Source organism: Natator depressus, chromosome 5 (genome assembly GCF_965152275.1).
Source record: "Natator depressus isolate rNatDep1 chromosome 5, rNatDep2.hap1, whole genome shotgun sequence".
NCBI lineage: Eukaryota > Metazoa > Chordata > Testudines > Cheloniidae > Natator > Natator depressus.
The window spans coordinates 50,270,746-50,283,195 of NC_134238.1; the positions used below are offsets into that span (position 1 = coordinate 50,270,746).

Sequence of the window (12,450 nt, forward strand, 5' to 3'; positions counted from 1 at the left end):
TTCATTGGAAGAATGGTCTGGATCAAAAAGCTGGCTTTGAAAAAAAGCTGTTCACAAAAAACAAGTAAGCACAAACATTTTTCAGAGCGGAAGTCTATGTCCCCTGCATGGTGCAGAGTTAAGGAAAAATGTGGTACTCATGCTTGAATGGAGTTAGATATGGTAGAAAGGAGGGAGCAGATCTTTACAGTGTGTACTCCCCTCAACCACCAGTAGTCCCTATACATTTGAGGTTCCATGGAATTTTAAGTGGAGTAGTCAAAGAGAAGTCACTTTAGGTGACACAGTCACCTTTAAAACCACAGTTTAATGTGGAAAATCCTTTTGAAGTTAATGCACTAAATTTATATCAATGGCTTCAGTTCTCATCCTAGCTCTTCTTAGGAGGGCTGCGACATAGCCAGGGGCTAGCAACCCATGAGAATATCACCTGGCCAACCAGCCAATCATGCTACCATGGATTAGGGGGCCCAGCTCAGGGTGTAGAAGAGCTAATGCCATGCTCTAAAATCTAGGGGAGTTGAGGCTAGCATTTGCTACAGATTGTTAGGTTCTGCATGAATGCAAACTATGCTCTTATCCTTTCCATGGGGCTAGTATTGCCTTCTCCAAGGGAGGAAGTGTTTTTGCAACAAAGGGGATGATAGGGATTGTAAATTTCAAATAGATAATAAATATACTTATACTGATGGCACAAAGCTAACTTTTTTTTGTTAGAAAACATTTTGTAATACTATTTGGATTAGGACTAAAGCTGCAACACCACAAATATCTACTGGATATTTCTAGAAGCAAGTATCCAGTTTCAGTATAATTCACAACCACCATGTTAATAAGAATAAACGATTTGTATAAAGTATGTGAAAATAAAATTTTAAAATGTATAGACTTTTAGAAGTGAGATGATAAAAGTGCCATATAAGAGCCAAATCCTAGAGTATCCGTAAAATTTGTATTTAAAAAAAAAAAGGACAAAAGCAGAGTCTGAACTTTAAGTGGGAAAGAAACATACATGTTGGCAATCTTAAAGTATGACATTTTAGTCCAGCTCATGATGAAACAGTTATCTATTTCTTTAATAAGTTACTCCATTATTTAATATGCACTATTTAAAAGCAATAATTCAGAAATATTCTGTTATTGATTGAATTAAATTGAAGCTGTTGCTTAATAAAAACATGAATTGTACATTATTTTGTATCAGTTTTGTAGTCTGTTTTAGTTTAGAATTGTAGCTATTTTGTATAATTTTCCCACATTAAGCCTGTTCTCTGCTCCTTAGGGGCTTGTAACTCCTACTAATCAGCTCCTGATAATAGTTCCATCAATATAGGTAGAGGAGAATAGCTATCATATAATCTAATTTTCCACTGCCCTGCACTTTATGTAGTCACTTACATCTATGCAAAGTGAGTACAAACTGAGTGTAAAATGCTATCAAATCAGAATATAAGTGTTTTGTGTCAATGACTCACGAAGTATGGGGACACAGAGAATCAGGTCCATAGTGTTTTAGTTTTCTATTATGAAAAATATGGTGAAAATATAATTTGTCATTTTGCAGATTACAGCAGCAGAGTAAATTTAGCTGAACACACTTATTAGCTAAATCTAAGATGAAACTCATCCCAGAGTCCATCCAAGAGTCCCATGTTAAGGGCCTCTGTTGTGCAGAGGACCTTGTGTGGGCTCTCTGCTTTAGGGTATATTTATTCCAAATGAATAAAGCTGCAAGTATGTACATGTTGTATAAATCTGTTAACACTTTAGTACCCTATTAAAAATTCACGAGTTGCTTAATCTGTTCAGTTTGCAATGACTGCCTCCTTACCAACATTTTGTTACTTTTGAACTCCTTGGGAAATGCAGGTGCTGTTGGAATTAGGGTTTTTTGTCCCAAAGAAACAATTCCAGAAATCTTGTTGCTAAAACTAATATCTGGAATTGGAGAATGAGGATTCACATTTAAAGGTGGAAGGAAACCTGGCCTAGTTTGGGCAATATGATCTAAAGAGAGGGCTCCTGACCCTCGTCTCTCTAAAACAGCATGGTTTCTCCTGTTCAGTGGACCAGGAGGCATGTTCTCTAGCAATTCTCTGGAACTTGATAACAAGGAGGGAGAAGGAGAGAGAATCTTTTTCTTTCCTAGAAGTGATTTGCTATCTTCTGTGGTAGCAGGACTCAGACTAGTAGTTAGTTGAGAATCAGAGCTGTAGTGATTTGCCCCTAAACGTCTTTTTTGAATAATACTTCTCAGGGTTGAAACAAATCTCATTTGGATTGAATCTGAATCCTGATTTACAGGAATTTCACTCTGGCTATGGTTTCTCTCAGGATAAGGTGACTGAGAATTTATCTCCTCATATGACAACCTTTTTGAGCCAGTTTCATCAAAGATTTTCAACAAATGAGCAGGGTCTTTTACATCAATGCTTTGGTGTCTAGTAATATATCTCTTAGATAAGGCTAGTCCATTGACTTTCAGAGACAGTTCTTCCTCTGGAGTTATATCCTGAAGTTCTTCTTGTAAAGAGGAAATTTTATTCTGATGGAACAGAGAGCTTTTTATCCAAGACTCAGAATGCAGACGCTGCACTTGTGCCAGCTTGGGTCCTACATGTGTTAAATTTGGTTTTCTAGTAGGAGAGACTGGCTCAGATATATTTTCCATGCTTCCAGGCTGATCTGGTTCTTTAAAGCTAAAAAGAGTTTTTTCTGTTTCACATGAATTTGAAAGTGGAGATGTTTTAAGTTCTATTTCTGATGGGGAAGTGCAGGCAGCTGGAGAATGGCATTCCTCAATGTCAGTAGGAGGCACATTTAAGTACTGTTTAATTGTCTGCCTTCCAGATGGAGACTTGTCTGTTGTAATGATGATTACTTCTTTTCCTCTTGCTTTAAAAGCATTTAGGAGAACTTTCAGGGTCTCTCGGTCTTCAGAGTTTACTGCATAAACAAGTGCAGAGTAACCAGTATGGTCTTGCAGACTTAGGTCAGCTCCATTTTTCAGCAACAAAGAAACCACTTCATGGCCAGCCTTTTCCAAGCATGCATGCATCAAGGCTGTCTTTCCAGATTTGTCCTGTATATTTGGATCTGCCTTATTTTCCAGCAAATATTTAACCATTTTTGCTTTGCTAACACTCTGCTGGTCCACATGCTGTGTCTTACAAGCAATCATTAAAGGTGTTTCACCTCGGTCGTTACTCTCATTAACGTATGCTCCACCTTCTAACAACAGTCTTGTGAGGCGAAGTCTGCTTTGATAGACAGCTTTTATAAGGGAGTTACCGTCAATTGATACCTCTACTGTTTCATCCATCATACCCGTCTTGCCCTTGTTCTTCCCTAGCTGTTGAAAACAACACCTAATTTTCAGAGAGAATGAATAGGAAAAAGATTAACCAGCCTATAATTTCCCTATTGATAGTAATTTGTGAAAATACAATCTTTCCATTTTCATGAACAAGCACAAAGTTTTCAAATATTAAATTACATTGCTATATCATCATTGATTTACATCTTTAAGGAATAACTGTTCCCCTTTTAATGTTCATGCTTATTCAGTAGTAGCCTGTATTACACCCCATACTGTATTCACAAAGTGATGCTAAACTCACTTACACTAGCTTTACACTGATTTCACTCATTTGACATTTGATATAATTCCACTCAGATTGGAGCTATTCCTGGTGTATACCAATGGACGCAAGATCAGAAGTAATCCTACAGTATTTTCTCACATCAGCATTAGATATTATCACATTTCAAACACTTTTTTTTTTGCATTGTGGTTTTCCTCAAAAAAATTCTATAAATTAAATCTAGTAAGTAAGTATAAACACAAATCTGGGCAATAATGGAACAACAAAATCAAATACTAATAAAATATAGCGTATATTTCTTAATGTAGATAACGACTATTAGGAAAATTAGTAAACATCTAATACAAAACAATTCTGAGTATACATTACCATCCTTGTGCTGCTTTGAAAATACACTCCTTAGGCTGAAATAGCAGTATTTGCATGACATACAGTATGTTTCATCCATCTTGGGGCTCACTGGACTGAGAAGGATCAAGTGCCTCAGCATATAATATCAACTCTAAAAGAAAACAAACACCTGATAACAAAAGTAAAATGTTGTGATATTTTAAACTCCTGGAGTAGGAGTTCACTGTAATGAAAAATGTTGTGTCTTATTTTGTATTTACAGTAGACATTAAAGATATAACTAAAAGTAACTTAATTTTATGTTTAACTAAGGAGAGGTAAATTACTTCACCCCCACCCCCTGGAAATATTAACAATTTAAAGTATCAATATAGAGTCAACACAAAATCAGACAATTTTAAAAACTATTGAAAAAAGCGTTTACAATATAAGAGGAATAAAAATGTCTCTAATGTATCCTTTTCCATTTTTAAAGTAATGGATTGTTTTGTTACAGCTGACATGAACACTTGGTTACATTTCCCCCCCTATAATAGCATATTATGGTATTAACGGATGTATTTAATTTGGAAGTAATTTTAAATTACAGTAAGACTATAAACTAGCTCCTAATGCTAGTATCAAGGTCCAGCTGCATGTGCTTCTTTTTAAAGTCAACTGGTCTCTAGGCCCTTAGCACAAGCAATTCTACTTCTGGTCCGTCTGTCGTGCGTGCTCACTAGTTCTACCTTTCCTACTCTAACTCCACTGAGCTGTTGTGGAGGGCTTTTCAAGGCATTAGAGGGCAGGAGGGAACCTTCTGCAAAGGAATCTTCTAACAGGTTTAGATAATTTTGACTCCTCTCCTCTTGTAAAAGCAGAGGGAAAAATACTGATTAGTTACGATAAAACAAGATATTACAAAGAAGCTGATTCCCTACATATTTTTTTAATTCACAAATAATATTGAAACAGTCCCTTCAATTTTTTTCTTTTTTTGCTTTAATTAAAAACAAAAATATTCTTTATTCCTGCTGAATACCAAGACTAGTAACTTTTCAGACTACAACTATGCTCTTAGTAATTTTACAATGTTGTCCTAATAGAAATGGAATTCAGTTCCATCTGTAGCACAGTGTTTCTTCAAACATATGACTATTAACTGTATAGGCATAACATTGCAATTTGTACTATTCCATAGATAAAATGCTATTTTTCAGGAGACAACATTAAAGTTCAAAAACTCATATTTTAATGTCTAGTATGACCCATACAATGAAGATGCTTGTAATGTTTCAGAACACAAGAAACTATTTTCACTCATTTTTTAGTCCGTTGGAGCTTTACTCTGAATCCTAAGACTCAAAGGATGACTTTTTAATAACACTTTCAAAATGCAAGTTTCAATATAAATCAATTTAAATAAACATCATGGAACTTCTATTGCAGGAATGTTCTTGTTCAGTTGAATTCATTCTACTTTAACATGCTGTATAGATGTAAGTTATCTGGTTTTAGTAAGTGGTAAAATCCAGTATCACCATATGCAATGAGAGCTTTCAGTTAGATGGTTTAAAATATTTGTATTAATCCAGGCTCACGCTGTGTTGCCTCCTTAGCATTACATACTATCACTGACTTTGTAACAAACAATTAATGTAGTCATATATGGTAGTGTTTTTTTGAAAACGGAGCTGTCCTCCAATGTTCTTCATGGGTGCGGGAGAGCAAGAAACCAAGTGTTCACCAGGGAATGACATTCACTTCGGCACAGAGGGTCAGGACAAGGTTCATTCACCACTTTTATCCCACAGAAGCCCTATTTTGAGGACTTAAGTGGTACACAGACCTTGTGCTGGCCCTCTGCGAAGGGGTAAATTCCCTCTCCTCTGTGTGATCACTGGCAAAAACTAGGGGCAGGGGAGGGGAATATTCCAGAGTACCGTAGTTGTCTATTGCTCCAGTTGATAAAAGTATGTTATTGTATGATGCAGCATTTTCTATTTTTCATTGTTATGAAAGGTGTATTTTTGATAGAGAATGCATCTACACCCACCTGGTCTATTCTTAAATTAAATAGCATCCAAATAAAAACTGACGTTTAGGTTTCCAAAAACAGATTTAATAGTAATATATTTTAGGTAACAGATGTTAGAATTTTAACTTTTTTGGATTAAAAAGTTATTTTCTATTTCTTTGGCACCAATAATATGTGCAAATCTAAATAAATATAGATGCTTTAACATTTATCTCATATCTACAATATAAATCATAGGGCCTGAACTGCTTACCTCACTCATGTGTGTAAATATGTAGCACTTATCTGTAGATATCAAAGCACTCTACTAAAGCATCAAACTGAGGCACAGAGAGGCAAAGCACCCTGGTGAAAGTCACATAACAGGTCAGTTGCCTGAGCCAGGAACAGCACCCAGGGCTCCTGACTCGCAGTCCAGTCACCTATCCACTCGGGCATGTTGCCTCATTACAGGTCATTTTGACTACTCACATGAATAAAACAAGCAGGATTTGATTTATAGAAAACTATATTTTTCCACTTGGGGGGGACAAAAGGGAAATAAGAGGCCTGATCCTGAGAAGTGATGAGCACTTGGAACTTCAAAAGTCAAGCACAATGTAATGAAAAGAAAATGCTTCAGTGATATACTATGAACTATATAATATGGAATTGATCTTGAGTCACTCATGCTTTGGAGAGGCCTTCCTCCTAGGGGAACATAAGCATCTTCTACCAGGTGGTACCCAACCAAAATGTTCCACCAGGGCAGGAAGCTTTAAAGTGAAACTGGCAGAGGATCCGCACTGACAGAGGTTCTATGGGAATATACATCCCCTGGCTGCACTGGGCACACCCTTCCTCAGCCATTGTAACCCCTTTTGAGCCTGCACCGGTTAATTATCAGTTCCCTCTTAGGTACATTTTACACCATCAGGAGCCCTGTTTTCAAGGATAGATGTATAAATATGTTTGTTTGTACCAAAAGACCACAATTCCAACAGAAACCCAATTCATGATACTGTAATTCATCATAGATTGATATGTTAAACAAGAATTACATATCCCGTAACAATAAAATATTCCTAAATCTTGTTCATTGAAGCTTTGTGTACTATAGATCCTATCATTCTGAGGAGGCATCTCAAAATTTGCCAGTGTATTAACAGCAACAACAGTCCCGTGGCGCTGACAGCCAACAGGCAACGTAAGTAACACAGCGTCTACACAGATACCGTGTCACCCTAACTACATTGACTTAAGCACTATGCCTCTCATGGAGATGGAGTTATTAAGACTATGTACACACTACCAGTTGTGTCAATATAAGTTATGTTGCTCAGGGGTCTGAATAAGCCACCTCCTGAGCAACGTAAATTACACCAACCTAAGCTTCTCCACTGACATAGCTACTGCAGTTCGTGGGGGCGAGAGTAATTAAGTTGATGGGAGACCTCTCTCCCATCAGCTTAGAGAGTGTCTGTAGTGTAGCCATAGCCAAAGTCAATGTAGTAGGCAATTTACATAGGCAGGAGCACCATTGTAGTATAGACACTTCCAGAGATAGGTTGATGAGAGCTGCTTTGTTCAACCTAACTCTGTAGTGTAAACCAGGCCTAAAGATTTCTTGTCTTTAAGAAAGCTTGGAGTGCTCCAGCCACCTTATTAAACACAGTCTCCTCCATCACAGTCTATGTTTCCTGTATATAATCTGAGTCACAACTTGGGTTTTCTGGAATTGGTTTTATATAACTAATGAATTCACACCCCACCACCAGTTGCGAAACAGGGGAGTGGAGCAGTGGGCAAGAGAGAAAATCTGTACTGGTCAGAGAAGGTGGTCTGGGGTTCTGCAGTACATTATGCTTGCTGTGGCTTGTGCTTGTAGCATGGCATCCTAATCTGACCTAGCCAATTTATTCCTGTTTTGCCAGATCTCCCTACCCAAAGAAAATTCAACCTCTCTTTAAAAGTCCACAGAGAATATGTCTAAAAGTATAAAGCAAGCCTAGCACACGCATATTTTAAACCCTTCCATTAAAAATTTCTTGCCTCCTCACTGAAAGGCTCCTGACTTGGATTTGCTCTTAATCTTTGAAGTGCCTCACAGAATCTTGTTCCAACAAAAACATCCCAAAGCATGCTGGATTCTTTAATCCCAGTAACCTTTAGACACAGGCAGCTGCAAGAAGAGCTAACAAGGCAAGGAAAAAATCAGTACAGTCTAACTGGAACTGTTCTTCAGGCTTGTGACCACGCTTACTGTAAACATATCATATCTAACAACATTTTGAAACATGAAATAAAACTGACTGTAACCCCAAAATGAGCTACATTAAGAGCTGAGCACATCTCTTATTTTGGACTGTAATAATAGTTTTTCTTCTTTCCAGTGTTGCAATTCATGATTTTTTCCCTTTTACCTGATGCTGGAAGAGATAAAATTAATGCACCTGCAGGTTCTCTAGCGACGGAGCTATTTGGACTAATGTATCATGCTTTTTTCGATAAGAGCCTGCAGGCTACAATGGAAAATGTTTGGGCTCTTAAATAGCATTTCCATTCTTCATCACTTAAGTCAACAGAACGCCTGAGAAACAACGAGTGTGGACGTCCTGGTTGTATTGCAAACTGACCTATTTTGAATAAATGCCACAAATATCCTTTCTGCTGAAGAGCTTAGACCTCTATCTTGCTACTGAAAGAAAAATGTAAAGGTGAGTTTCTCCAGCAAACCCACCTGAAACGTGTGAGAAACCATCTCATTTATTTCACCCCCGCACTAGCTTCATATCGCCACTGGATCCCAAAATGTAATTAACGTGGGAACAAACCCTGTTTTGTTTTTTAAATAAACAAGAGTAACAAACTATCCTATCTATCTCCTGCAGCGCTCTTGATAAAGTCAGCGAAGCGATGGTGGGGAGAAAGACGCTCCCAGAGAGGGAACACTGTTCGAGTACGGACAGCAAATTAAGTTGCTTTGAGCGGAAGGGTAGGATCCATCAAGATTTACAAATATTGAGGAAATTCCTTACGGCTCCGCATTTTGGGTGCAGAACAACATAATGAATTTGGAGACCAGGCCAAGGGCCAGCTAGGTAATTGGGAGCTTTCTTCAACAGCTGTCTTACGGTGGGGGGCGGCCTTTCGGAGTCTGAGCTGTTTAAAATCTCATGGTTTATCCTAGCCACTTTCCCCATCGCTGCTGGGCGCTAACTTTACGCCATTGAGCGGCAGTGCACTAACTTTATGCCATTTAGTTCCTGCGCCACCGGCAGAGAATAGACACCGACGAGAAAGGGAGAGAGTTGCAAATACGCTGGAAAAGGGGAATGGCCCCAGCAGAACAAATGCACAGACAGAGGCAACCCCTAGCTCCCGCAATCCCGGAGAGCGACAACGCCCGGCGCGGGCGGGCGGGTCAGGGAGAGGAGAGGAGAGATTGGCGCTAGAGAGGAAGCGGCGCATCCACACGGCTCTTACCTGCGGGACAGGCGCGTCTCCCGCCCCCGGGAGCCCGGCGGAGGATGAGCCGAGCTCTGTGCACAGGAATTCAGCGCGGCAGCAGAGAGCCCCAGCTCTGGAGACGCCTCACGCTGCTGCTGCTTTGCCACTTGCCTCCTCCTACCCCAGCTGCCTCCGCAACGGCCGCCCCCGCGCTCTGCGCAGCGCGCCCAGCCCCCCGCAAGGGGAGCAGCGGCGACGTTTCCCCGCCCGAGCGCCGCTGCCCGCCTCCGCCCCGTGGCACAGCCCGGAACGGTGCGTGTGCTGGGGTGCGGTGCGAGCCGGTGTCGGAGGCGGCGGGGGCAGCGCTGACCCCTCAAGGGCCCGAGGGACAGACCAGGACGGCTGGAGTGGGCAGCGCCCCCTAACCTCGCCTCTACTAGCCGCCTCCTGCAGCGTCCTGACGGCCCCTGCCCGCTCCCCCGGCGGGCTAAACGGCTCTGTCCCCTGAACGGACACGTGTCGGCCGCCCCTGCGCTGCTCCCCGGCACCGGTCACCTACCTACCCCCAGGGTCTAGACTTCCCTGTGACAACGCCTCACTGGCTGCACCCACCCTGCCTCTCCTCCCCCGTATGTTAAAGGACCAGGTCTCACCTCCCTGCTTACCTCCTTCTAAACAGCTACTTGCTGCCGGAAACCTGCCCCCTCCCTCCTCAGCGTTATCAAAGGCCACCTGCCATTGGCCACCCCTCCCCTGTACCTGCCCCCTCCGCCTGTTTAAACTGCCACCACTCCCCCGCCCCTCCGCAAACGGCCATTTCTGACCGGCCTGCCCCCCTCAGCCCCCTGACAGCGCTTCCCACTCAGCGGCCCTCTGGCGGCTGCTCTGCCCGCTCGCCTCGCTGCTCAATGGCTGTTGCGGGGTTAGTGGTTTCCCTTCCGCCCTCTGAGCAGCCCCTGGGGCTTCCCGCCCCAAACCCTCGCACCTCACCGGCGGCCCAGTGCAAAGACGTAACCCGTGAACTTTATTTAAGCAAAGCTAATGGAAGCAGCCCCCGCTGGTGGGCTGCTCTTCTGTCCATGATTTCTCTCTACTGGGGGAGCCAATCGGGGATCAAGGCCTCTTGCGCCATGTGCTGCGCTCTTTAGGCACCCACTGCCTCAGAGGGTTCACAGCCTCAGCAGATGACAAAAGGTGTTTTCACCAGCTGAATACAACACACGCAGGTGGGAGGCGAGAGACCAGCCTGTGCAGGAAAATAAAGCAGCAGTCACAGCGCAGCGACTGCCTCGCCGCTGTCAAGTGTCTCCTGAGGCATCGCCAGTGGTGAGTTTTAAGGAGGGCTGTGAAGAGGAATCGTGTTATGTTCCCTTTTGAAGTACAAGTGATGAGGTCAGGTCAATATTATGACTACGGCTTAGAACTGCGTGAATTGCTGTGAATAACGCACCGTGTTAACAAACATCAAGGTTGGGCGGGAATCGCATAATTTTTTTGTACTCTTGACGTCTGAAAACCGGAGTTTTAAGACTGTCCAAGGACATGGTTGGCTGTTGTGCGCTGGCTCTTTAACGATCTCTGCTTACTTTTTCTCTCCACCCTCCCACCTATCCCCACATTGTCAATACAAGCTCTTTATTGAACACGCTGGGAAAAGCATAGGCACGCAGCACTCACTCTTTAGAAAGGTTACTGCTCTTCTCAGACCTGTTGTTGTGTGCGTTATATAAGACATGGGGGCGGTGTACACTTCTGGATGGTTCATCAGTGCTGCTGCTGGGAGCGTTTTCCCCACTGTAGCTACTGCAACTCTTTTACACACCCACTTGTTCTGGCTCCTGTCCTTGTATGCCTTGCTCATTAAATTAGTTTGCTTAGGATAGCAGAGATAAGAGTCTCTTTTTAAAAAGAAAGAATAAACTACTTCAACAGTTCGGAAAAGTGAACTTTTAGGAATATTGTTAGATTTGTTAGAAGTTCATATTACATATTTTTGTTCCTTTTTAGCTACGTTTTAATAAATATAAACATAATAATTGCTAGTATGTTGTTTGTTATATTAAAACCAAGAAAGGGTGACATATCAAATAAGGGAATATAGCAGCATTGAGGAAGTATTAGTTAAGTTACTGTAAGTATACATATTATTATAAAGATGATGTCAATGTTTATTATCAGTCCATTCCACTTATTTGTCTTTTGGATGATCCATAGCACTCCTACCTTTTTAGCTCCTTTTAAATATTACCCACACAGTACCAAGAGCTTCTTCAAAGGAAAAGTGGAGCCATTCTTCTCTTGTGTAGTTAAAGAATTTATAAATAACTATTAAACTTGCCACTCATTCATCATGCTTTAGAAACAAGCATATAAACACAAAAATATACATTATTTCTTTAAAGTAAACCATTCTTAATACTGTTCCTTATTTTGGTTTAGTTATGGTGAATAAAAAGATGTGAAGTTAACATTGCAAGAGTTAATTGCTTATTTGTGTAGAATAATACACTTTAACATTGTATGTATAAATATACACATTTTACTGTAATGGAACATTTGACAGAAGTGAATCAATAAACTGTTAATAAAATATTTTCAAGAATCAGTTTTTACACAAAATGAACTTGCTTGTTTAAAAAAATGAAAGGGAAAGGATATCTAAAGAACTGTAGCCACCATCTGAGAAGAGAGAAGAGCAGTAGCAGAGTACAGAGGAAAGCCATATCTTGAACAAAAAGAATCAAAACATAATCAAAGGTAACAATTCTCTTTTGAGATCCTGATGATAAACCACCACTCTGTCTGGAGTACAAAGCCATTAGAAGCTCTACATGGAATTATATTGGTACTCTCTCTTTGTCTATTTATAGACACCAAGTTTTCCATTCATCATGTAATTTATGTAAGTTATACTCAACTATCTTTGAACCATTTTTGTAATGTTGATTGCATCAAGTGAAACTTTTGGGTCTGATTTTCCTGTCATTTACACTGGTGTTACTTCATTTACTTCAGCGGAGTAACACTGGGCATGAACTTCATCCCCTG

At 40.8% G+C, this 12,450-nt stretch overlaps 1 protein-coding gene across 1 annotated transcript; it reads right to left on the minus strand.

Moving 5' to 3' along the window:
• Positions 1-1,378: 1,378 nt before the first annotated feature.
• ANKRD34B (ankyrin repeat domain 34B) lies at positions 1,379-9,590 on the minus strand. The gene is made up of 3 exons (XM_074952791.1): positions 9,439-9,590; positions 3,975-4,107; positions 1,379-3,368 (listed from the first exon to the last, which is right to left on the minus strand). Exons 2-3 carry the CDS (start codon positions 4,028-4,030, stop codon positions 1,778-1,780), a joined length of 1,647 nt encoding a protein of 548 aa, XP_074808892.1. The 5' UTR covers positions 4,031-4,107; positions 9,439-9,590; the 3' UTR covers positions 1,379-1,777.
• Positions 9,591-12,450: the final 2,860 nt, after the last annotated feature.